Source organism: Vanessa cardui, chromosome Z, assembly GCF_905220365.1.
Source record: "Vanessa cardui chromosome Z, ilVanCard2.1, whole genome shotgun sequence".
NCBI classification, from domain to species: Eukaryota; Metazoa; Arthropoda; class Insecta; order Lepidoptera; family Nymphalidae; genus Vanessa; species Vanessa cardui.
The window spans coordinates 13,086,125-13,114,124 of NC_061154.1; the positions used below are offsets into that span (position 1 = coordinate 13,086,125).

Here is a 28,000-nt window from a genome sequence, read left to right on the forward strand (position 1 = left end):
ATAATGTGGGCGTGCGTGGGTTTCGTGCAAAATGCGACGCTATTTCGAAGTCATATTCACGGTACCGTAGTTTCAAAGAGTCTCGAAAGTCATAAATAATCACAAAATACAATGAGTTCCTAACGGAGCGTTGAAACACTGAGCAGTTCGTAGGCTAATACTGGTCCACGTTCACTAGGCAAATGAAAGCACGCTGACCACTCACCACGCAGACTTTTCAAAACCCCCTGGTGGGACTCATATTCCGCTTGCAGTTATAAAATACAGAGGATAGCAAGTATAAATAAATATATGTGTCACTTACAACAAAACTATAAACACTAGTATAAAATAAATTGGAAGATTGAAAACATTTAAATTATTCTAAAAAAAATATTAATAAAAAAAATTAAAAAAAAATGGGACCCCACGGGAAGCACTACCTTTCAAACAAAAAAAAATTATCAAAATCGGTCCACCCAGTAAAAAGTTATGAGGTAACAAACATAAAAAAAAAAAAAAAAAAAAAAAATACAGACGAATTGATAACCTCCTCCTTTTTGAAGTCGGTTGAAAATTAAAACTCATATCAAAACACCGTTGACAAAAAAGGCATATTAAGCATATCAAGAAGATTGTTTATTGACTTCTTATTATTTTTTTTTATATCTGACTGACATCTTTGTAATTAAGAATCGTGGAAAAGAATTAAGTACCCTAAGTGGTAGCTTTAATTTTAAAACAACACTATAACATTAAGATTCAAAAGCGCTTTTCATGATTAAAGAATATGTTTATTTTGAAAATACTATACAAAAAATTTCAAGTTTATTACGCAATGAAATCAAGGCCATGTGTAAAAATGCATAAAATATCGTGCAATTCAATTTTATTTTAAGCGATATAAACCGTCCTTGATATTTAATTGCTTCAATTTAAATACATATATCATTTTGCGGTTTTGTATTAAATAATAATTAACACCGTTCATGTTACATTTTAAATACCCATAACAAAAACGATTTATAAATAGAAATACATTAATTTTAATATTAAGAGACGATTTATTAAACGAATATGCGACACGCCAAACATATGATACTGAATTAAAAATGTATATTCTAGTAAGAGATTATATCATCACCATCATCATCATCATCATGACTGACTCAATTACGACGGCTAATATCAATGGTGACTAACAGAGGTAAGCACAGTGTGCGAATTCTTTTCCCTCTTATATTTCAGTGGTATATCATTGAATTATAAGAGGACAATCAAGAGAATCGAGAAGAGAATGTACAACACTGCAAGAAAATTGTCACAGTAAAACCTTTTTAAAACACTTTATCTCGACTCGGTGTTTAAATCTAGGCCCTCAAAATCTCTATACCTATTGGAGCAATCTGGATTGGACAATCGAATCAGGAGCCATTAAATATATATTTTTTAAATAATAAAATGAAGTTGACAATTTTAATTTAAAGTAACAATTGTGTCAGTCTCGACGTTGTGTCGGTCTCATAAATTATTTCAAAATCGCTTCCAATATCGAACATTCGTAAAGCACTCAAGCTTTATACTTCAAAGACGGATTCTATTCTTATACTTTAAACGGTACCATGCTTAATCTTTAATTTGTTTTTCTGGAAAACCCTAAAGTGTTCTACTCCGTGCTGAAGGCATAGTTGTTTTTTGCAGTTTGAAAGGTTAAGAAACGCTGAATACTTGAGTAAGTATGAAGTTATTTAGCTTACCTAGCCTATCAATAAAAGAACTACCTTAATAAAAAATATTAAACCTGATTTTGGTGTATATTTTGTACCATTTTTAAAAGGGTATCCGTTTCGTAGCGCCTGAAGTTGAATTTATAACACGATGTTATCCTTCTCTTTAGATTTTACAATTCACTGTAACTCAATAAGAATGGAAGGGTAGTAAAAATTCTTTAGAAAATATGAGAATAAAAGTTTCAGTCACAACGTTTCCGAATGAAATGGTCCTTTTTTTCTTCTGTCAAGTGTACTGTGACACCTTTTTATTTCTAAGAAACATAGTTTTTAACATAAATAATTTTTAAAGCGCTATGATTTTTATGCGGGTACAATTAAAACAAAACACGACTAAAATATCAGTATTATTTAATTTTCATATTCTTAAACAATAAAACAAACAGGTTACGAAGTTGAAACTGATTTATGTTCAAAGTTATTGAGCAAAAGAACATTTAATTTAACTTTTCAGGATAATATTTGTTATTAAATAGAATTATCTATAATTGAAAATAACAATCAATTGTAACGATTCTGAATGAAAACACCAACTCGATGGTGTCCTGAATAATTTAATATTCTATTTTATTTTGTTGAAATTGTGAACGAATTTGTTTGTACCGAACTATTTCTAGAGTTATATTTTTGTTTCGAATATCATTCGTAAAGCTTTCAATTTGATAGTTTAATAGTTTTATTTTATACTCTATATGTTTGTGATATTAATTACCTCTGAAAATTACTTTGAAAATGTAATTTTTCTAAATTAAAAGTATTATTTTCCGAAAATGGAAATATTGGATGAAGTAAAGTTTCATTTCTTATAATATTTAACGGAAAAATATATTAAATGTACATCTACTCTACCTCACTAGATTTCCCAAGCGGAGGCGGTTTTATAATGAAAGTCAATGTTATCGGAGAAAAGTGAAAATTGTTGTTAAAATTATGTTTCAGAAAATATATTTTTGTGAATTAATATTTTTGTATCCGTATCACCGATCATCAGACACATTTAAGTCGTGTTTATGATTTATTTATCTATATATCATCGAAACTACATGTAATCATTTCAATTGAAGGCAGATTTTTACAATGTCATATGAAAAATATATAATTTGGTCATAGATATCATCGGAAAAATTATAGATACATGCATTTATAAATATGCACGTGTTCCAAAAACAATAAAAAATGAAAACAAAAGAAATAAGCATCGTGATAGCATTTTAGCGTCATTTATAAAGTCGCTGTACAGCACTTACCAATGATTTAAGACTTGACCGATCAGACTATTTTTTAAATGCCCTTCACCTCGGATTAAGACGGGCTAGTAATATCAGTTCTATATTAGACCTATACTTTAAGTTAAAACACGAAACTCACTGCAGAACACAATCATACAATGCTCGAACGTGATATGTGTATTTCGCTTTAAAAACCAGCTTAACATATATACAAAAACCAGTCATCTGCAGCTACTTACGAAATCAGTTCTTAGAGCGTAGCGCTTAGAGAATAGCTCTGTATTTTCGCGATAGCTGTAGTTTTTTCAGATCACTGAAGTCACGTTAAATTCTTTTTCGTTGTCCATTCATGTTTAATCTTGATATTAATATTAAAATCTTACGATTGATATTTAAGTGGCTCTATTAATAAAATATCAAATCTGATACAGAAAAGTAGCAAGAGAAATAGGTACAATGCTTATAATTATTTCTAGACAGAAAATTTGCGATAAAAGCTATAACCTCTTGAATATCATGTAGTTCTTATGTTCTTAAAGATAAGGCTTAAATTGATAGGATAAAATTAAATGGTACATTGTGTAGCTCGTTCACGTATGCAGAACATGAGTCGCCGCTTCCTTTATTTTGATATATTATCCGGTTTGGGACCACCTTCTATTGCATGCTTAATCCACGTTAGTATGAAAACGTTTCATTAGTCTAAGTATAAACGAATGCTAAACTTTACCTTGCGTCCGTTGTATATCTCGTAAGAATTTGTGCATACACTTACCTGGAACAAAAAAGGTTAAATTAGTAATTACTTCATGAAATACTCATACAATAGATAAAAATTGTAGAAAATTCAATGCGGAAACTGATAGCGAAAGCTACTGTGCGGTTTATTTGATTTCATTTCTTGTTTCTTCGTAATATCTTCGAAAGCATTGCCTTAACTTCCATTTTCATCCATCTTAGGGATTTAATCACATACGTACTTAAAAAAAATTAAGTAATGATAAAATATGTTATAATGATTATGTAAACTTTTTGTAGTAACATGTCTACCAAATAAGTTCGAAACAATATAAGAAATATATATATAATGGTATGATCTGAAGTGGGACTGACCTCGCCACGTATTAGATTTAATTATCAATGAACCAAAGTATTAACTAGAAAAAAGAATAGTCATTTAGCCCTTTCTTTGTACAAGTAGTTTCACTTTGCCTTCGTGTAGCTTCCACGCTGTAGTGTGCGAGATACTTTATACGGATTATTTATTAGCCTCGACATTATCAAGTTGGTGTAACGATCAGTTAGGTAAAAGTTTCTTTAACTTAAACTTTATAGCCTCAGTACTGAAAATACTATACAGATTAAATGTAGATTGGGTATAAAGGAACACAGTCATAAAAACTTTAAGTCAAATTTGTTTATACTCTACATGAAAGGAGCGCATTAAAATGTCCAAAGCCAGCCAAGTCCATGCATTTCATTTGTGCAAGCTAAATCGAAAATGAATAGAAACTATTTCGAATAAATCCACCGTGACAAATGATTTTCTTTTAGTAAATGTTTGGAAGACGGTGATCTTTGACGGTAAGTGTCCAGAGACAGACAGTCCTTTGAAAATATTTAATGTAAGATACATAAAATATTCAAGACATTACTGATAGGTACCTAGTTATCCGTAGCTCACATTTCAATACATTCTAATAAATTTTTGAATGATTAATATTTTTTATGAACTAGTGCTATGGACGTATAATATTAAAATTATCCTCTAGACAATGGAAAAAAATGAAATAAGAATATACTTTATAGAAATACATATATGATAATCATTAAAATAGCGTATTGATTCTTATTAAATGAAAATATGACCACCAAGTTAATGTTCGTAGTACTTTATTTATGAAAAGTTATTGTGCATCGTTTTAATGAAGCGCCATCTGTGTATGAGTAGAACAACTAATATATGCGTTGTCTCTTTCTAACATAATGACTTATGGAGTATGTATGATCGTGACAAATGATTGTTGACAGGTTAGTTTTTTTACAATATTTCCATTAATAACACGACAAAATTATAAAAGACTTTAATTTGTTTTTAATAAGCCTTGAATTGTTAAAGGAAATAAAATATTGGCCAATAATTGCTGATTTGTTATTAAAATATTTCTTTATGCTCCAATAAGAAATTAAGGAAAGATCGTTCCGATTTTTACTTATGGTGATTGAAAACATTTCTTCTAATCAACACCATCAACCGTACCGTGGAATTAAATAATTTATAGTCTTGTGCCTGTAACTAAATTGTATCATTTACGGTTCAAGCTCGACCACGCTAATTACAAACGACTATTGATTTCTATTTATTGATTAATATATACCCTACGTTTTTCATATAAATAAACGTCACAACACCACATCGTGTATGAGGTTGGAAATTGAATCAAATAAAAATAAAATCGTCGTTGAATGTGGAAGAGTGGTCGCTTATATGCTCCCTTTAGAGGGTCAGATTGGAAATTAAGATTTTACATGTCAGCCTGTAAATTTCTTAATATTAGGCTAAGGCATCCTCACCCTCTAGGTAGAAGTTAATTATCATATTTCACCACTGTGCACCACAATGCGTGTTTGTGGATTTTAATGTCGCAGAATCGTTGAAATTACACTCGTGCAGGTTCCAGTACGACGTTTTCTTTCATCGCGAACACGAGATAAATTAATAACTAATTAAGCACATGAAAATTCAGTGGTGTTTATCTGGTTTTGAACCCGCTATCATCGGATAATATGAACGCGTTCTAACTGGGCCATCCCGGCTCAACTCAATATTTCATATATGTAAAAAATAAATTAGATGTTTTGGAGGTTATTGTGATTTTATATATAAACTTAAGCTATAAGCCGTAGATTTCCTTAGGTACAGCTTGTACCTCTCGATGTTTTCCTTCACCGCAGAGCATGTGATGGATTGTAAACACAAATCAAGCGCTTGAAACCACAACCATTGGTAACGAACTGACTATTAGGTATAGGACCGTAGATAGTTACAGAAGGATTCTAAAGGAACATTTGCTTGGAAAAGGCTATTACAATAATAACAATATACATTGAATCAGGTTATAGATGATGCAGAAGTGATATTACTGTCGACGACTTTAAAAAATATTTTAAAAATATCCGCTCAGTTTATTTCGTCATTTTTTTCTCAGATTTACAGGGACTTGTATTTCCAAATCAGTGGAATTTTTCCTTTGTCTACCTAAGTGTAAATTCAAACTTTAGTTAATAATATAAATCAATATAGACATTACTGTCGACATTGAAATAAGGAGTTACAATTAGGTTACTAAAATTATAATAGGTCATAAAATAGTACGAAATATTGTTTTGAGTACATACGAAAATAACGTATTGAAAATTCTCGATATCGTGTTTCATTTCCAAACATTTTTATTTAAAATAAATACAATAAATATACCCAACGCATCTGCGCATATCGCTTAGAGATTCATTCAACGTAGCTAAGCTAAAGAAAGCTCACCGCAACTACACCGCAAGGCAGTTAACGAACCAAAAGCGCATTTCGGAACTAATAATAATGGAAATATATACAGTTGTTAATGAGTGATAATGATATTATTATTTTTTAATAATTACACGATGAATATCAAATTTTAAAGTAAAGGCTAATCAGATTTTTTTATAAAAAAATAATTTGAACTAAATGTTATGAGATAATAATATTAAAATAACTCAGAAAACATCGTAACAATTTCGTACTTCTAGCATAATTATATATATCATATGATTAACGAAACATTTCCAAAATGAAAATCACCGCGTTATTTTACAGCTTCTAAAGTAACAATTTACAACCTTTCCAAGGCTATAAATGTGTATTTGGTTAATGTTTTATCATACTATGTCATTTTCAGTAACTGGCTTACCGAAGTATTTTACGCAACAATAAAAGCAAAGAAATAAACTTTGCGTAATATTGAATCGAATATTATTATTAAGTAATAAATTATTATCACACTATTTGTACTGATAATTTATTCTTCAGAATTTTTAATTTTGTACCTAAGCTCAAGAAGTTCATGAATATCTCCGAAATGTTTTTGTGCATTGCTGACGTCATTGATTCAACAGAAGGGATGTATATATTAGCTAAGTTTGGCAAGTATGAGGAAACCAGTCAATATTACTACTGCATAGCGCTAGTGCCATCTGGTAATGAGTAGCGGAGTTAAATGTAACGTTTTTCTAATTTACACTACGTTTACCGCCCTCTGCAAGTGTACAGCCAGTGTTAGCAGGAATTTCTGAAGAACCAAAAATAACGTACGTGGCGTGTTGGTAGATGGCGCTCGGTGAGAACTTACAACATACTCCACGTAGCGCCATCTATCTCAGGGTGGGCAGTACAACAAAATAATGTAATATTTTCACAGAGAGGAAATATTAGTTCGTGAAAACTCTTCTAGATGGCGTCTATTCAATTTTATATTGTCAAACATATCAAGGAAAATAATACTCAATTTAAAAATAGCTAATATTAAGAAATTTTTGTTAAACAAATACTAATCTACAATTCATTATCGATCCAAAATACAATGATGCATTATACATACGACTAGGGACATGAGATTGATCTATTGACCGGCCTTTATAATTGTATTATTAGGCGTTATATTTTCTGCGAAACAGAACGAATTACCGCAAAAATAGAATATGATAAAGAAAATAATAAATACCAGGCACGCGCATACTTAAGACATGTCAATTTTCACTAAAAGCACTATAGAAATTCAATGGTATTCGAAATTTAAAATAGATATTATCTATTTTATTACAGTTTTGTCATTATCACGATGGTTAAAACGTAGCATCAATAATAACGGAATATCTATGTATAAATATAATTAGAACATAAATTGAAACATCTTAAACGTTTCAGTATTAAATTGGTGGAGACATTTTTTGTCACAACTTCAACGAGCGCTATTGAATGGCGAGCGGTCAGTTACGCCTGTAGACTACTATTAGGAAACAGTGCCAAAAAAGCATTGCCAAGGATACTTAAGATGTTATGTACCTTATGCCATTAAACTTACTCTTGCATTAAACTTAGGTTCAACAATCTGGAGTGTTGTAAATTTGATATAACTTAAAACTGCTGGAAATAAAATGACAAATAGACGTTATTTATGCTATGCTGCTAGTCCTAATTATTATGTTTAAAAAATTGATTAAAAATGCAACATGTGTGTCCACCGATCTTTATTGGATTAACATGGTGGGTAAGCTCAGAACCCACATCTGAAGCGGAGGAGGCTATAACTTAACATTTATGGACTGTTTAAGCTTTTATTCTATTATCTAAATTGATTAATTAAGTGCTATAAAGGCTATCAAACTATCCAAATGTTAATGTAATTTTAATTTAATTATTAACGAGTATTGGAGAACCATTGATAACATTTTAATATCTTTACAAACCAGAAGTTGATCATAATGTAACCCTATCTAAGTTACATTTGTGACGCTAAATTTACCCCACATATTTTTCGTCATTAAAATAAGGACCAAAGGCCTTTTTGACAGTGGCTCCCAGGCCATTGTGAATTGAAAATCGAAGACCGAAAATTATCCTCGTTTTCGCTTTTTTTTCGATTGTAACAACTTGAAGACGAAGTCATCGCCTTCTACTTCTTCTTCTAAATATTAAGTAACTAACAATTTGTTTGGTTTGAATTAATAATATAAGGCCTCAATATGTGTTAAATGTATATTATTCTGATGGATATTTAAATTGAAAATTAATTCATACACGTTTACCTAACGCTCTGAATACAATGTTCTGACGCCTATTCTGGTATTATCGTTTACAGTGTCGATGTATGTACATATTTTATTTATTATAAACTGTACACATCTGTGAGGTTCTCAAGTCTAATCTAACCACGTGGTGCCAACAAAACTTGGCACGAAAAGGACATATCATATTTCCCATGCGATACACATAGGCTGTTTTTGATATCGTACAAGATGTCATCAAAAAGTTCCCAAGGCAATGAATGTATGAAAACTTTTCTTATTAAACATTAAACCATTGTGACTGCCTATAGCTTCCTTACGTAATTTTTATACTGAAAGTGTGGAAGTATTTTCATTATAATATCATCACCATCATCGCTGGCTTTAATCCCATTTAATGGGGGACAACGCGGTGGAGAGCGTTATAGTTTATTAAAATATTTAAAGCAAAATTATATCCTTTCATATGGAAACATATGAATATATTTTTTAAACATTTATAATCTCGGTTTTCATTCACTTTAATATATATTTATAACACTATAAATGTCACAGACAAAATAAACAAAAAACAAACAGACGATAGAAAATGTTCGTTCATTTATTTTTGACTAATCTATTACATTAAAAGTTAACTTGAAAGTTGCATTTTTTTAAGGCATGGCATGGGACGCTGTTCATATGCCATTTTATAGTTAGAGTTTTAATATGTCCCATGCACCTGTGGTTTCGCTGATAATCACACCCTTTAAACACCCCCGAAAGCCTTACCACGTAGTTTTGTATTTCGATTAGATTATCAAATAAGTCAATTCCCTTACAAAAAAAAAAAAACATGAAAAAGGTGATTAAAAATACAAGCTATACGCAGGTAAATATCTAAAGACGGAAATTATATAAAGGATCCGACTTGATAATAATTATGTCAATTTTCACAAAAATAAACACAGAAATTCAATGATATTGGAATGTTATGAATACTGATAATTTTTAATTATACTGGATTTTCTTAAAGCTATAATTATAACATTCAATTGTTTATTGTCATCCCAAACATTCAGCCAATTTAAGTGTCAATAAGAGTCTATCTTATCCCTGGTAAAAAAAAAAATATCATATATTTGAGAAAAATTAGAGAAAATACATAGACATAAGAAAAATAAAAGAAAGTAAAATATATTAAACGTAAAATTTATACTCGCTAAAATGAAAAATAAATAAAATGAATTGTTATTTACTTGCAAATTAAGTAGTCTGCAAAGCTCTCAGAAAAATAGCTCGTATTAAAATGCGTTTATTGCCTATTTGATTTGTAATCATCTTTTGTGAAACGTATACAAATGAAAGAGGGCTATGAATCCATTTTAATGCCAGTGTATTTGGCATGTGTTCTAGTGCCGTCTTTATTGCATTTCTCTTTTAAATTTGCTTATCGTGTGAAATATTACTGAGTTATAGACTGTTACTTTTTTTTTTATTAGCTTTTTATTTGGATAGGATTTTACTTACTGTCTTAATTGGTTTAAAGTTTTTAAAATGCGTGTTATTTTCCGCTGTTAAGATTATGTATTCTTTCCCTATGTAATGTAATTCCATGGTGTCGCAAGTGCCGGCTACGCTTATATGTCCTTATATATATGTCCTTAATTTGTGCTCATCTCGTGCTCGGCGGTGAAGGAAAACATCGTGAGTGCATGTGCCTAATTTAATCGAAATTCTGCCACATGTGCATTCCACCAACCCGCATTGGAACAGCGTGGTGGAATATGTTCCAAGCCCTCTCCTTAATGGAAGAGGAGGCCTTATCTCAGCACTGGGAAATTTATAGGCTGTTGCTTTTATATACCTTCAGTCAAAGAAATTCAGTAACCCACATGGTGACAAGAAAAAGTAAGAAAAACGTCAATGAAGAGCAGTACTATGATATATTATAGCAATATATTATATCGTGTCAAGTTTTATTCGAATATTCCTTTTAATTCGTGGATTGCTATTAAGTTAAATATATTTGTTATTAAAATATATATATTATTATAATATTGTTGTTTAGTATAATATACGCAGTGAAGGTTTTATGACATTCGATACAAATTTATAAATTAAATTATGTATTACAATTTGTTTTACTTTTGAAGCTTGATAATATAAAAAATATATTCAATAAAGAATGCACTTTCAAATCAATTTTTGTCAAATTATTTTGTCGTAACAGGATTATCGTCGAGATAACAGCCCTCGAAGCAACACCACTCAGCTTTTGATATGTTTCAGTTTAAAACGGTATTCAATATCCTGGATGTGACAAGGAAAGCTTCGGAAATCCGGTTGCAACGATCTATCAATCTATATTAGATTTGTACATTCTCTATTGTGGTATTCTTCAACTAGAAATATTTCTGTTTAGCAGATTTATTTAAACCATGTAATAAATACTATTATTTATAAAAAATGAAGTGATATTTTAATATGTTGGCAAGTGTAATATTATAATCAATACTAGCTGTGCTGTTGAATTTAGTAAAAAAATATTGTTGTAGCCTAAGTTAGGTACTCCATATTATATCAGTTATCTGCCAGTGAAAGTCCCGTCAAAATCGGTCCAGCTGTTCCAGAGATTAGCTGCCACAAACAGACAGACATACAAAAATTGTAAAAAATGTTATTTTGGTGTAACATGTACATGTAAAAAAGGGCTATTTTAATATTACAAATACGCACTCCCATTTTATTATATGTATAGATTATTATAATTAAATTATTATATTCCGAAAAAATGCATCAACGATATATGTATTTTTTATACATATACCTATTAAGTAATTTTGTGGAAATAAGCATCATTTTTATGAAAATAAATACAAATTCTTTTATAATTATTGGCAAAATGACTTATTTTTGCCTTAAACCAAGTAAATGTCGAAAAGCGGAGAGAGCGTACCCTTTGAAAATATTCAGTATACTGACTTACCTCTCTATTATTATGAGACCTCGTAAAATATACCCAAATATTGTATCATTCTATTGTGCTAGGAATTCATGACAATACTATCGTATATACGTATTATGAAACAGCAACAAAACCGTGTACACAATTTTAAGCTGAATATCAAAGAAATACAATATTGCATTATTTGAATATTATGAAATACAAGACGAAAAGTAATTAATGAACAGAGGAAAACTGCTAGGTTTTGTGCAGAGCTAAAAAATGCCTATCACTATTTTTGACTGAATAATAGAACAGCAAAAGAACAAACAATAGAAATCGCAGGAAGCGCATCAAACAAGCCTAAAGAGATTAAAATAACGTATCAAAAGCATGAAGTGAAGAAATACAATAATAATTTACATATTCTGACTTCAAAGCTGGGCAAATTGATTCAATGTGAAACACATACAAAATATGTAAAAGTATTATAACGCCTCGTCTTGTTCATGTTAAAATCGAGAAAATTTTTCGTAGTGAACAATACGGGTTCACTAAAGGCTTTCATATAACGGATGCAGGAGTTGTGCTACTTAAATAGCTTGTAAAAGAAACAAAATGCTATTGCAAAAATCTCGATGGATACGGCGCAATATACATGTTTCGTAAATTTTTGACTGCATAGCTCAGCTGATTAATTCAATCGAATACTATTAAATAAAATCTTCTTCTTCAGGAGTGTTCGTAATTAATCTAGATCTATTTCTCCTATTTTAGATCAAAGATCAGATTCATTATTACTATTCTTGAGAATGTTTGATTTTCTATTTTGGTCCACGAACGTGAATTCGTGCTTGTCACGGCGACTACGGACGAAATTTAAAGCCGGTTAATTATTGAAGCGCAGCTACTTACCTATTTAACATTATTTGCTAAAACTCTCTTCGAAATTTATATTAAATATACATATAAAATATAATAATTATGAACATAGTGGTGTAAGATTTCTGTATTTATGTTGGTTAAACAAAGTCAAAATGACTTTGTTTAACCAACATAAATACAGGTAACAGGTAAGAAATTACAAAAAAAAATACATTAGTTCTTATAAAGACATATCTAATATTATTTTAATTTAAAAAACCGATGTAAAATCAGTTAGGAATATTATACTGCGTAAAAGAATCACCCAAAAAATTATCTACGTAGCAAAACTGTTTGAGACGAACCATCGTAAGCTAGGTACACTTGATGGATTGACTGCATATATGGCTGTTGTCAAAAAATTGTTTTTATAAATAAAAAGCAAAGCTTAATTAGCATTTAATTCATATCTCTTACCAAGAATGTTAACCATAAATAACATTTGTGTTCCACTCGATTCCGGGAAAAATTTTCTGTAAAAGACTGACAGACAGAAGCGAGGTTAATTCTATAAACATTCTTTTTTTTTCATTTGATGTACGGAACCTAAATAGCTGTGTCGTATAAAATAAATTGACCCGATTGCAATATTCATAAATGGGGAACCAGAATATAGTCGTCTTCCATCCATAGGCCATATAACTAAAGCAAATATGTATATGTAAGCTTACTTGATATTATTAAAGAGATGATACTATATTCCAATACTCGGACGACGCTTTGTGCATCGTATATGACCCCACAGATCGCTTTCTTAAGACTAGCTTGTATTTTATAAAATTTATTCTGTACGTACTAGCTGATTCCTAAAAGTATGTTTCTAAGTCTATTAAAAATATTATCGGTATAGCTTTTTTATTTATAGACTTTCAGTTAAAATTTTAAAAATAGAATAGATTACTTAGATATTTTTATTATGACTATCGTCAGTCAAACAATTAATGCAAATTTTATATTAGAAAAATATTAAGTAAATTAACATGATTATAATAAAAGAAATGTTTTATTTATTTTTTATTTTAATTATAATTTTCTGATTACCTGCTTACAAGTTTATTATAATACTTACTTTTTGACTTTTACAAAAACGCTTCTACAAAAGCTGCTTATGCTACGCATTGGTTAGGTTAGGAATAGATCGAGAGTTTTTAATTTTCCTTTAAAATAAAAACATAATTTGTCTCATTTAGGCTATGGTAAAAAAACTGTAATATATATTCAATTTATCCAGCCTAGTCAGCTCTTTGTGACCAGTTATACCGAGTTCTGAGGCTACTAAATTCGAATATCAAAAGTTGCGAACGCAGCGGGCTTCGGATTCGCATTCTGGGAATCATGATACGTTCGAATGACAAACTAAGATCTGCATTCGACGCGTCTCGGTATTGGATATCTTGATATTTGTAGCACACCTCTGTAGTAGATAAGAAAATATTATTTACGAGTGTCTCACGTCAACTATATAATGTCCTGATGCATGTATTCAGGAAAAATTTAACTATTTCTTTTGAGAATTCCTTCGTGTTTCATATTCCTATGCCTTCCGTTCTCTCATTAAAGCAGTTTGTGTTTTCACTTAAGAAGGATACGAAGGTGGTATAAAAATCTACAACCAGTTCATGACAAAATATAGAAGATTTAAAAAGTAATACTAATACCCAGGCCTTGTCAATGAATTAACAAACGAGATTAAAAAAATATTGTTCGAATTAAAGTGCTATTAATTGATTTGGACAGAAATCATTGGACATTGTCACCATGGCGACACATTTGATTAAATCCATTTGGTGATTGCACGCAGTCCTATTAGCTTAACAGGCAAAGGATTATATATTTTCGAAATGAAACAAAACTACACACATGTTACATTACGTCCGCTTCTATGTATACACACAGATGTTGACGTTAAAATTTATCAATATACTCGGATTATATACATGCGATTATGTAATACGGGATTAGGATAAATGATATCATGAAGCCTTAAAAGTACGCATTATATGTTAATGTTGATTTGAGCATTAACGGAGAGATTTTCGCCGAATACAAAATGAATTGAAATCGTGAATTGATTAACTATAACATCTGTTGCTATGACGACGAATACAGTCATCAGATAACATGTGAACATTTTATAAATTATTTATATAAAATCAAAAATCGAAACAAGTGGTAATTGAATCAGAATATACACTCGGCATAATGGAAACATAAAATTTCAAAAGGCATGAAAAGGAACACTCAATTAATTAATAAATAAATTTACAAACAGATATATTGAATAAGATCAACAATTACATAAAATTTAAAATACACTTCTCATTTCAGAGATTAATGTTTAAAGGCACATTTGAATATACGAGCTTTTAATAAATCGGTTAACTTACCCGCCAGCGACCAATATCATCTGCATGGTGCTGTTGAATCCTGTCGAACGCTTTGGATAAATTCATAACTTAATATCTTCACGTCATCACTGCACTATCTGACTCTTGATATTCAGAACCACAAGGCCAAGCTAAGACCGAGTTATGTCATATTGTCAATTATGAATCTTCACATTTTGCTATAGCTCACTCAACTCATGATTTGATCTCATTTTTCATAGCTTTTTTGATTGGCATTTGAGTTGAACGTTAATACTAAATTAGTTTTAAAGACTGGATGTTAAAATCATATTAAATATTAATCTTGTTCCGTTTTTTCATTTTAATATTTAACACTTTATGCACTTTTTATTTATAAAGATTTATTTTATTTTTGATAACATGATTCTATCGTTTTTAAATAAATAAAGGCTAAATAAACAAAACACACTGTAAAATACAAAAAAAACAGGTTTTTCAAAATAATAAGTATCATTGAATAAACATACAAATTTAGAAGTAATAATACCTTTCCTAATTATGTATCCAAACTTTAACCGGAAGATTGGTAAGTGTATTCCTCTCACTCATTCTTCTAATAACAAATAATTAATTAAATCTGACACCGAAACGACTTCTCAACCGACTAACGACTTCACTGCCAACTTCCATACTCCGGGCAGCTAACGAAAATTTGTAAACAAGAAAGACCAATAGCTTTTCACTGACCCCACTCTGGGTTTGAACTTCGAATCGAAATCGTGGCCTTATAACTTAGGTACAAGACTAAGGAACAGTCTAAACATACATACATCCAAAACCTTGCTTGCTAGTTTATTCCGAACCAGTGGTAGCTTCACTTAATTGTTAAATGACGATTCAAAATTGGTTTTAAAAGCCTACTTGAATAAAGTTTATTATATGATTTGATTTGATATAACCGTACACACCTACAGTCCATGTTATACAAATCGACAAAATATATATGTTATTAGTATCTCTCAATGCTCGTTATCACAATTATCATAGATTTAATCAAAGCTATTAAAGTTTTGATTTATTATGCATATTAATAAAAAGATAACCTTTATGTCATGAATTTGTTAAAAGTGTTTCAAATTGCGACATCTACTTGATAGTATGGTAAAGTTACGTTGCAAATTTACGAGTAATTTTTACTAACATAAGAAGTGTTCTACATTTACGATGTTGGTAATTGTCCTAAATTATATTTTTGGCACTATGTATGAAATATTCCCATTATTTTCTCAATTCTACGCAAATGGGTTGCCGCTGACTCAGTCCGTGATTCATCGAAGTTTAAAAATTTCCATATATTTTTATCACACAGTAGAGAAGAAAACCATTTCACGATTTACATAATTAGGCTATTTGTTTAATATATTTTATAATTTGGCAGATTTTGTAATATATTAACATTCCACATTTAAACTACACAGGAATATGCGAGTCGTCTAGAAAAATTGAAACTCATGAACACTTATTGAATTCATTTACACAACTTCAAAATTACTAATTGAATGTGGGCTTTATACTCTAAGACAATTAAATATTTTTTTACAATTATTTATTTTATTACATTTACGACATATTTTACAATATTTGTAATTCGCACTGTTGCAACAAAAAAATTAAATAATTAACAATAAGAATATTTAATGAATATAATCTATTAAAATTATATTTTAATTATTATCAATCATCATATAAATTTAATACCATCTATTCAATATTTTTAAATTAATTTTGTTTTTAAATATACTGAATGTTGTGCGATAGCTAATCAACTTATGATAGAAACTTTTTTAATTGTTTTTTTTTTTTTTTTTGTGTTCGTCGCAAAAGGTTTACTCGAATAGCAAACAAATTGCCGATGAGACTTCATTGGCATAATGTTTTCGTTACAATCGATGCTTTCAGAGTTTTGTATTACTGTGTCAGTATTATTATTGTTTACTAATTATTATTTTATTCTGGTTTGCAGGGTAAGTGAGCCATTGCAGCTAAGGGACAAGGGAGCTAACATCTCAGTCTCCAATGTCTATGAGCAGATCGCTTACCACCCCAAGGCTCAATTGTCCGCCTTACTATAAAAAGAGAAATTGTAAAATTTTTTCAAGTTATTACGACGTGTCTTCAACTTTTTCTTGTTCAAACTTTAAAACGAGAATAAGTAAGAAAGAATATAGAGTATAAAACCCTTTTATTATTAAGGATGAAAAAACCCGTTATAAACATGAATAATTAAACTATAAAACTAAATTAGTTGTATTAATATCTAACTTAAATAAGATTATTAACAAAAACAAAAAAAGTAAACCACAGAAACTGAAAATTGAATATTGGAATACGGATTATGTTGTCTGTAGTGGTTTTGACAGATAAAATAATAGTGAACGAGTGAGCAACAGATAGGTTCCTAAATGATTGATTTTTTACTATATCCGAGCTAGTTTTTACTAGAAATGTACCAGTTTGATGTCAGTGTGGCTTAAAATAGGCGAAATGTTTTGTTGCGACTGATTTATTATCGCCTATGACAATCTAAAGTCCAATGACTATACTTATTAAACGACTTTCCGTTTTGTTTACACACTAATGAGGAATATTCATAAATTCAATCTAGTATCTGTTATATCTATCTTTAATTTCCGAACAATTATTTGAATGGCCAGGTAATTATGTAAAAAATACCTTTTATTACAATGCAAAATCTGTGTGGATACTGCGTTTTTTTAATTCATATTTTTCTTAAAATTATTTGTACTAGTTTATAAAGTTGATTATTGCGTGTGAGCACTGCAACGTCTCCGATTCAATTTAAAGTGGTCATAATAATACTTTACATATTAAGACATGTCTCAAATTTCATTGGCTTATTCGGCTGTAAGTTAGCAGCAATCAATATTATATATCAATGTTATAATAAAACTGTTTGTCGCTTGAATAATAATAATGTGAGTGGCACATACTTACAGATAGTACAATAACTAATCCAAGAAATGATAATAAGTAAAGATAATAGTATTTGCTTGTAAATTTTCCTTTTGTTGGGATAACGCATCATCTTCTATTCAGGCATATTTGGCAAAATGGCAATTCGAGACGGATACATTAATATTGTGGCAGATTTTCATTTTTATTTTCAGATTTTCATGTATCTGATGATTATTTTATCAAATTTGAAATATTTTTATCTGTAATTTCTCACGATGTTTTCCTGTACCGTCAATCACGATATGAATTATAAATACAAATTAAGCCAAATATTGAGATGTAAGGGCAGGGCAGGTTCGAATCCGTAATCTTCGATTAAAGTTCTTATTCTAGCTTATAGGCCACCTCGGCTCTGTAAAATTCTTCGTAAAAACAAATATTATTTCGTAAAAGGTAAAATGTCAGAGAAAATAAATCCAAAGCTAATTTTTTAAGTCGCAATGTTCGTATATTAATCGATAACAGGTCGGATTCTCTCTATACGATGGATTTTCATATATCAGACTTAATACCTTTATTTGATTACGAATTAACTTGTCAATTTTATTTTTCGAATCGAAATATAAATCTCTGCATTTCGAAATTGTTCGATGCTTAAAACAATTATCGTTAAAATTTTACGTACATTCGAAATTAAAAGGTGTATTTGTAAGTAGTGAACAATATTATAAGAGCTTATTATATTTTTTGCAAACCATACAAAATATTGTATTTTCAACCGAAACGAAATACGAAATTTTTGGTAAAAAGCATGAGTGAAAACTTAAGTATGACGAATTATTTTCAATCGTAATCATGCTTACTGGCAATTACCTCCTTACGGTGAATAGTCAATACTATTTATAGACATTGGAACTATAAGATAGTAAGATTTTTTAAATGACTAATGCGCCCCCAATGTTGGTAACTAAGGTGTAAACTGACATACTTCCTTCGAAGGGAACACGACAATACTAATTACTGCTTATCGGTTGAATATGGGATAAAGTTATGGATAGTTAGATATATACATATAATGCGAAAACAGTTATAAACAGCTATAGCTCAAGTAAATATGTCAATAAACAAAAATATTGATTGGTTTAATCGTTTACATAATATGGTATTACAATTAATAATAATAATATATTGGACAAAGTCAATGTATGTGACATTACTCTGATCCCATTTTAAGCGCAAGCACTTGTGTTATGGAAAATCAGAAGTAACGAAGGTACCCAAGACAACATAGAAAACTAATAAACCTTCTACATCGGTACACACCACTTGACCAAGGAGGTCGTCAAAAATATAAGCAACTAGCTGTATCCCGAGGCTTTACTCGCCTGGATTTTGATTATATTACTGAGTAATTTATAATATTACGTTAGTTTAAGACTTCTTTTCACCCCTTAGTGGTAGAATATCCAGAAACGCTTAAATATGTATCAGTATCCCAAAAATAAAGTTTCATGTTTTTACTTTAAAAATGACGGAATTTCACACAAACTTTCGAACTCTCTTTCACCCTCTTAGGAGTAGAATTTCTAAAATTCCTTTCTTAGTGGGTGTCTATTCAACAAAATAAACCTAATCTGCAAATTTAATAGTTTACGCTCGACGATGATGAATCAGGCAGTCAAGACAGTACTTATATATAAAGAAGAAGATTTCATCGCATGATGACAATATTTGTATTATTGATTAAGTCGTCTTTTACAAAATAGAAAAGTTTCATCTGTGGCACAAAAATAATAAACATAACAACTAAGTTCCATAGAGACACGGTCATTCACCTTTTGCACGGAAATTAATAATTGGCGAAAGAAAAAGCAATTTATATGGTGATGCGTATGACGAACAACGCAAATTTCTCTTTCCCTCAACTCATATCACATGTACATCATGAAATGGAATGCAACAATGTATAATGCTAGCATTCTCTCAAATATACTTGCATTATTGATGTACTTGGAATTATCTTATGTAGTTATGTGTAATATCAATTCATGGTCAGTAAACCTCATTAATATTGCGATCGTTGGACTGTTAGTTAGTCTTTAACGTATTAACTACTTAAGCGATTATCATTCAATTTTGCGTATAAGATGTGAGCGATGCAGGACAGGAATTAGGATGCTTAACACCTGACCTCTTTGACATGACTCTGTGGTATGAAATTAAAAAAAAATCGTTCTTTTTTTATAAACAGGACAATGTTACGCACTGCAAATAAATATAACAACTAACATTACGGGTATGTTATCCTTTGTTCCATATAGACAACGTTAACTCGTCAGATTAAAGCTTCTCGTTTTCGGAATAGATGCAATAAAGTGTCCTCGTGTGTAATATTTAAAGGGAAATGTGTTTTATTCTGTAAACAGTAAGTGTTACTGTCGTCTGTGGTATCGAGACAAACCGTCGCCGTTACGTCGAGACTAGCCGGCGTCTCGGAGATCAGTCATGATTAATACAGAAGGATACTAGTAGTTTTTCTTTTGGATTACAAAAAGATAACTTTGATTACCATTTTTTCGGCCGTTCGGTATGATCGGTGCATAAATATTTATAATGTATGCTTCTATTTCGATGTACTTGTGATATTGTTATTTTTGATGAACATTATATTGTAATAGATGGAAAGAAAACAAATAAATAAAACACACTATAATATTGGATTTTACTAAACAGATGTAGTCTAGCGCTTAGAACATGATATGGGTCAGATTTTGACTTTTGAAAGATTGCAGGCTTAAAACCACGCAAACTCCTATGCATTCTTATAAATAAAAATAAAATAATTTGGGAAATAAAAGTAAATGTCGCCATTAATATGCTTAAAAAATAATGTGCTGCATTGGTTGTTATAGTTGATCTCGTGTTTGCCAGTGAAAGAAAACGTCGCAAAAAAGAAACATGAATGCGTTGGATTAAAGACTACCACCTATGTATCCACCATCTCGCTTTGGAGTGGCGTGGTGGAATAAACAAAGCCCTGTTCTTCCAAAGGTAAATTGCTCTTTGACTTTGCCTTTAAGTGCTTTCCGTTTTTCCTGTCGGTAGTTTGTGACTCCTTCCAAAGAAAACACACTCATTAGCTTAAGGATAATTACCGTTTGGGGTAGCCCATGATCCGTGAAACGAATATTGTAAAACCTGTTATAACCAATTTTCTTTATGGGTATGAAAATACATCGAAGAGAGGTAGCGTTGACTAATCTAAATCTTCAAACGCTGAAGTACTGGAAAGCTCAATATTAGGTTTTGATTCGTAAGTTTTAAAAATGGTGACAAAGATCATCGTTCTGTAAATACGTAATGCTGCTAAAAATGTCATCATAGAAAGCCTTGGTCCTGGAAATGTTTCAGGTAAAGCGAAATCCAAGTTCAGTTCAGTTCAGGTGATTATTTTGAAAACATTCATTTTGAGTCCAATTCGATTGTTTCTTTTATCATACAAAAATATTATCTGCACAATAAAAAACTTTACAAAGCACATTTCTTACAACGAAGTCTAGTGTTTCACCACGTATGTGTTCACAACGTTACACTGACACCTCGATGTCGTCAAATATTTGCTTCAAACTTTGTAAATGTTAATGCTTTATGTTTTCAGACTAGAATAAGAAAATGGCGCTGCTGAGCTCGTTCAAACTCGATCAGCGTCAAAACTGCTATTTATGTTCCAGGGTTAAAGGCAGGAAGAAAAGAGAGAAATATGACGTTTTTGAAAAACCTATAACTCCTAATGTGATTTGCATTCAGGTTCAATATTACTTTATTACTTAATATATTTTTCTAAATGTACTCAAAATATGACAAGAATTTTATGGTAGGTACCCCAAACATTTTAGGATTTTTTTTTGTGATTTAAAAGAAAAAAGAGTTTAATAATTCATCATAATTTTGTTTAGGATTTTAGTGAATTTAAAAATTGACTAAAATAACATATTTTTTAATTCTGCGTAATGATATAATGATGGAGTGAATTTTAAAATAATATCATATAAATTTAAGCTCATAACTACAATACATATAATATTACAAAAAATATATTAGTATAGTATTATATGATACGTAATTATATGAAGTTATAATATAGTAAGTTATAATCTAAAATAAAATATAAATCGTTCTAAAAACTCGAATCATATATATAAAAAATAATTACATGATATAGTGAATTCACATTGAGATTTTAAAGCCAACCCCAGATATACTTGTTCTTTTACATATTTCTTAAGACGTCTCAGCAACCGCTCTTCATCTAAAAGCCGATTAAATTTTTTATATTTTCTTATCTGCTCTTGTTTATTCAAAAACTACTTAACTTTGCACTCGTCTCTAAAGTATAGTCAATGCACGAAGAACTCGTGCTAAATTAGTGTCAAAAACTTTTGGCTGCTTCATGAGCATACATTTCCCAAGTTTTATGGAGTTCACGAATAAGGTGTGTCCGTAAAAACACGTTTCCATGTTGTCTGGTTTATCTTTCATTATACAACTTTTTTTTTTTTTATTTGAATATATAAAATAAAATTAGTAAAGCAAAAATATTAAAGATACGGATATATAACCACCATAAATGAAAAATAAAATAATTGCTTTTTATTGAGCCAATTCTTCTTTCAATTAGGTTATTGATTGATTATACATATATCAATAATCTAATTAAAAGAAATATTGAGTGATTTTTGCTTAGTTTCTAACTGTACCTAAATCCAACCTAGTGAAGAGCTACTTCTTTTTCATGTTTTAATTTGTCTTTGTAATTTATCTAGTTTTTGCCGTTGAAAGAAAACGTCAGGAGTAACCCACCGCATATCAGATAATAATCATCACAGATAATAACAACCCAATAGAGCGGCGTATTGAAATTTGATTCAAGCCTTCTATTCAGAACGAAGAGATGTACTTGCTTTTTCATCATATAAATAAAGAAAATAAAATTTCATCAATCCATCCATCATCATCCATCGGCCCATTTCCGTCCACTGCTGGACATTGGACATAGGACTTCCATTGCACGCCACTGAGATCGTTCTTGGGCTACTCGCATCCAGCTCCTGCCAGCCGTCTTGCGTAAGTCGTCACACCATCGTGCCCGAGGACGTCCTACACTACGTTTGCCGAAACGCGGTCTCCACTCTAGAAAACGTTTCCCCAAACGGTTATCGGTTCTGCGACAAATATGGCCAGCCCACTGCCACTACAGCTTACTAATCCGGTGGGCTATGTCGATGACTTTGGTTCTCTGGCGGATCGCCTCATTTCTGATGCGATCCCGCAGAGAAACGCCGAGCATAGCCCTTTCCATAGCACGCTGAGCGACTTTAAACTGGTGGACACTCACGGCAAGGCTGGTCAGCCTTGCCGTGAATGTCCACGTTTCGGCTCCGTATGTCATGACGGGTAGGACGCACTGGTTGAAGACTTTCGTCTTAAGGCACTGTGGGATCGACGATGTAAAGATTCGACGTAATTTTCCAAACGCTGCCCAACCCAGCTGAATTCTTCTATTCACCTAAATAAATAAAATTTATTTATGTCATATTGTCTTACCTCGTTACAATTACTCTTAATCATAAAAAATCTGACAAATTTAAATGTTTAAAAATAAAATCGAGAAAATCAAAAGTCGTCGTCTAAATGTCTCATGTTTCTGTATAAAGAGAAATCGTACCGTTTTTTAGTTGAAATTACTAAAATCCACACCGGAAATATTATCACTAAATTCCTATAGGTTTATATTTTAATTTGTGATCAGGTTTCGTATATGAACGTTATCAGTTTATACTGTGTATTTATTTATGCAAATAATAATGAAAATAATTATATTGTTCAACACCGAGTAAACAATTTAGCGAATAATCGTTTAATAGAAAATTAATAATTTTCCGAGAAGCAAAACTTCAATAAAACACTACATATAATTAAGTCGTAAAACATGAAATTGTAATATGTATGTTACAGGCTTACGAGTGACTCTTCAATCTCCAACAAGACAAGCAAAGCAAACTCTTGAAGACATGGAAGCAACTTGTACGGTACAAATGCAATTTAATGCTTTATAATATATAATTGAGTTCCATATTAAGGCTTAAGCGCAATAACTGTCCCTAACTATTTCAATAAGATACACTAGCAGATATCAAATGCTATCTTATAAATGTTTGGGTTTGGTACAAACTTGTAATATTTTCTGTTATACAAGCTATAATTTACGCAATTTTACAAAATACTATGAGTACTATGTTAGGGAAACAAAAGTAAGTTGTATTAATCATTAAAATAAGACACAAACCATCTTTACAAAAGTTGAAAGAACAAAACGTCATTGTTAGGCATAATACTTATCTATAATATTATAAATGGGAAAGTGACTCTGTTTGGTACCACTTTACACTTAAAACCAGTAAAACGATTTAGACGAAATTTGGTATGAAGACAGTGTGAGTATGGAGGAAGTAAATAGGCTTTTTAATTCGCCGAGGTAAAGTTTTATAAATTTCGGTCGGGTAAAGCCGCAGGTACAGCAAAAATACAAGTATTCGTGGAATTATGATAAATCTAATTGGTACATTTTTTTTATTAGATTTTCAACTATAACCTCAAGCTGTGACGTAATTAAAACCTTTTTTTCACCACACACCTACGACGGAACACGCTAGCGTTGTAAGACATGAAAAATCGTTTCTGACATATCAATACGATGCGATGTCTGTATCTATAATTACAGACATTATTATATAAAACTATTATTATATAGCGTTATAACATTTAATGTGTGTAAAAACTCAGTATAAATTATTGTACTTGCCTGGATTTGGAACCCAGGGACTTGGGAAATGTAACTCAATAAGCTATTATAATAACCAATTAGGCATTTGTTTGCTATTAGAGAAACACTTACAGACATGCATCAATGAAGAACTTCTATTCGTTTAAATATATTAGATTTGTAATTTATGATTTTTAAAATATCAACAGAATTGTTTGTTATTTATTTTATTAGTAGTTTTAAATATTGCGAGACGCTCGAATGAATAACATGAAAAAAGACTTGCTTGCGTTTTGAACATGAACATAAAACGAGCGGTGTGATCGTTCGAGTCGGTAATATGTATTTAAAGTAGGTACACGTAATAAAAAAATACATCAGCAAATAAAAACACTATTGGACCAAGGTATTACATACGCTTGAGGAGAAGACTTAGAGCTAATTCCACCGTGCGAGTTTAACACGAAAACCTCGGAGTCTGCAGCCTTAAAAACAATCTCTAAATTAACAAAAAAAAACAAATGAGTTGAAAGTTATAAATTTTTCTAAATACTAGGTTCTGTTTTGTTATTTTATTGGTTTCAATAACGCTAACGAAACAGTGATAACGATTAGTTTGATATAGTGGGTTGTTTTTAATCGCTAGGCACTTGTTATTGAAAACGTTTGACGTATGTATTTCAAAAAGAGTTAATTATGACAATTTTCAAACATGTATTCACTAAAAAAGGTTGTTTTGACGAAGGTTTTAACGATCCACTCCAATATTCCAATACGCAGAAATAACCAAAACATTTACGTAAAAAAATCCAATTAAGAGTGTCATATAAAAGCACTCTAGCAAATACATACCGTAATACTTCAATGAAAGTATGTTCTGCAATAAAAAATTAAATCTTATGAAACCTCTTTCGTTTTTTATTTTAAATATATCATTTTACAAAATACTTTTGGTTGTATAATTGTATATAGTGTGTATTTTATATGTTAAAGACAGTCCAAAAGACTTTCGAGCTTTTGTATAAATTGTGTTATATACACTCGTATATATTAAATTTATTTAATATTGTTTTTAACCTACAAAACTTCTTAGTCATAATTTTTGAAACAAAACATTTTAAATTTTATTCTGTCTTATCAATAAAAATAATCTATTTACATAAAGCATAACCTTATACATATTTTTGAGCAACCTTTTCTCTTACTTGGAATATGGTTTTTAGCTAATTCCACCACGACCCCATCTGAATTAGTAAATACATATGTCCGGATGCAGTTTGACTCACGAAGTTTTCCATCAACGTCAAGTCACACCAAACTTAATAACGAAAAACACATTAACAAATAGATCGTCAAATTAAAATCTCAAAAAATATTCGAGCCTTAAAAACCGATAGCGGTCCAACACAAGATAATTGCAAATTCATTGCATTCAACAATTGCATGTAAACGAGCAGCTTTATTTCGTACAATGGTGAGAAATAGGATACATACAAAGCTGATAAGCTGAGAATTGATTGGTCAAAGACAATAGAATCACACGATCGAACGACACTGAATAGTTCCACGCAGTTCAATCAGTCAATACTGTCTCCTGATAAGCTGTACATCCTTAGAATGTATGGATATGAAATACGTTGTATAATGGATATGTGTGAGTTTGTTTATTGGTTTAGTATTCAAGACACACAGTCGAAGTCTCAAAGGCTTAATTACTTTGAAGTATTGAAATAGATTTAATTTTTTTTTGGTAAAATGTTATCGAATATATTGCAAAATAAATTATCATCATAATGAATTTTACAACGATATATAATTCGATAATAAAACTTACATGACCCACAATGATATCGATTTTACCATGATAATTTCATACTTGTCTGTCTGACATTTGGACGCAATAAAACATAAGTGGATAATGCCAATAGAAAGTTGAAATAACAGGAACTGCAGCGGACAATACGATACTTTATTTATATTTTCATATGGTTCTAAATGTCAAACATGAATAATTTAGACTTAACATCCGATCTAAATATTTAGATTATATTTTATAATCGAATCTATGTATATGTGCTAAGTATAAAAATCATATCATAATAGTGTGGATATGATTTATAATGTGAAATATCTGTTAGTGCATGGAATAAGGCCGAATTCATGGCTTATACCGTAACGGTTTTTATGCCGTCTCGCATCTGACGTTCTTTCACCCTTTTACTCGCCGCCCTCGTGCATATCGTAAATAAAAATACATTTATTTAATTTACTAAATTCTATTATTTATTCTAGATCTTTATTTTATTTTAATAACCACCAATTTCGAGGTTTCATAGCTGATAAGTTACCAGTGACGAAGTTTTTTCATTCTTCATAATTTAATTTAGTAATAGAGCAATTATATTCGGGTAGCAATTAAACATACCCAGCTAAACACTTACGCAATTTCACTAGGCGTGTAATACGAGTACTATGTCAGCGAAACAAAAGCGAATCGTAATTACCACTAAAATTAACACACGAACTTACCATCGTTGAAAGATTAAAACGTCAATGTCAAATGTCAGTATAATGAATGTAAGATTGCTTGTTATTTTTCTATCTATATGTATGTATATAATAAAATTGGAGTGTCTGTTTGTAATATTAAAATAGCCCTTTTTAGCTCCAATGCATATTTACACGGTACATATACAAAAAAATACATTTTCGTACAATTTTTGTCTGTCCGTCTGTTTGTTTGTTCCGGATAATATCTGGAACGGCTGGACCGATTTTAATGGGATTTTCACTGGCAGAACTGATATAATATGGAGTAACTTAGGCTACAAAATTAATATTTTTTGTTAAATTCAAACGCGTTGAAGGTCGCTGGCACAGCTAGTTATTTAAAAAAATAATACGCCCGGTAACAGAATGAATACCGTCATTATAAGTAATTGGTGTCACAATTACCTTATAAGCCGAAATCAATTTTATTACTATATATATACACCTATTCCTATTCTTAATCCGTCTAAACTTCATGTAAGTCTTATTTTGATTCGATAATAGTAGAATGGTTAGGATAGACGGTGTAATTTTGTCTTTGAATCGTGATTCCGCTGCTTTGAAATTTAACTGTTGAATCTCCTAAACTATTCTGAGCGATCATGAAAAAGTTACGTAGAGTTTCAGTTTTATAA

The 28,000-nt window shown here is 30.6% G+C and overlaps 1 protein-coding gene across 6 annotated transcripts in view; it reads right to left on the reverse strand.

Moving 5' to 3' along the window:
- Nucleotides 1-28,000, reverse strand: part of LOC124543380 (potassium voltage-gated channel protein Shaker) — a 358,981-nt gene that overhangs the window by 199,875 nt on the left and 131,106 nt on the right. The window contains exon 1 of one of the 6 annotated variants that reach the window (XM_047121589.1): nucleotides 15,056-15,096. The exons of the other annotated variants lie outside the window; for them this stretch is intronic. Within the exon in view, the coding sequence (XP_046977545.1) occupies nucleotides 15,056-15,081 (26 nt within the window). The 5' untranslated portion in view covers nucleotides 15,082-15,096. Of the gene's footprint in view, nucleotides 1-15,055; nucleotides 15,097-28,000 lie in introns of those variants that run through there. 6 annotated transcript variants of the gene reach the window in all.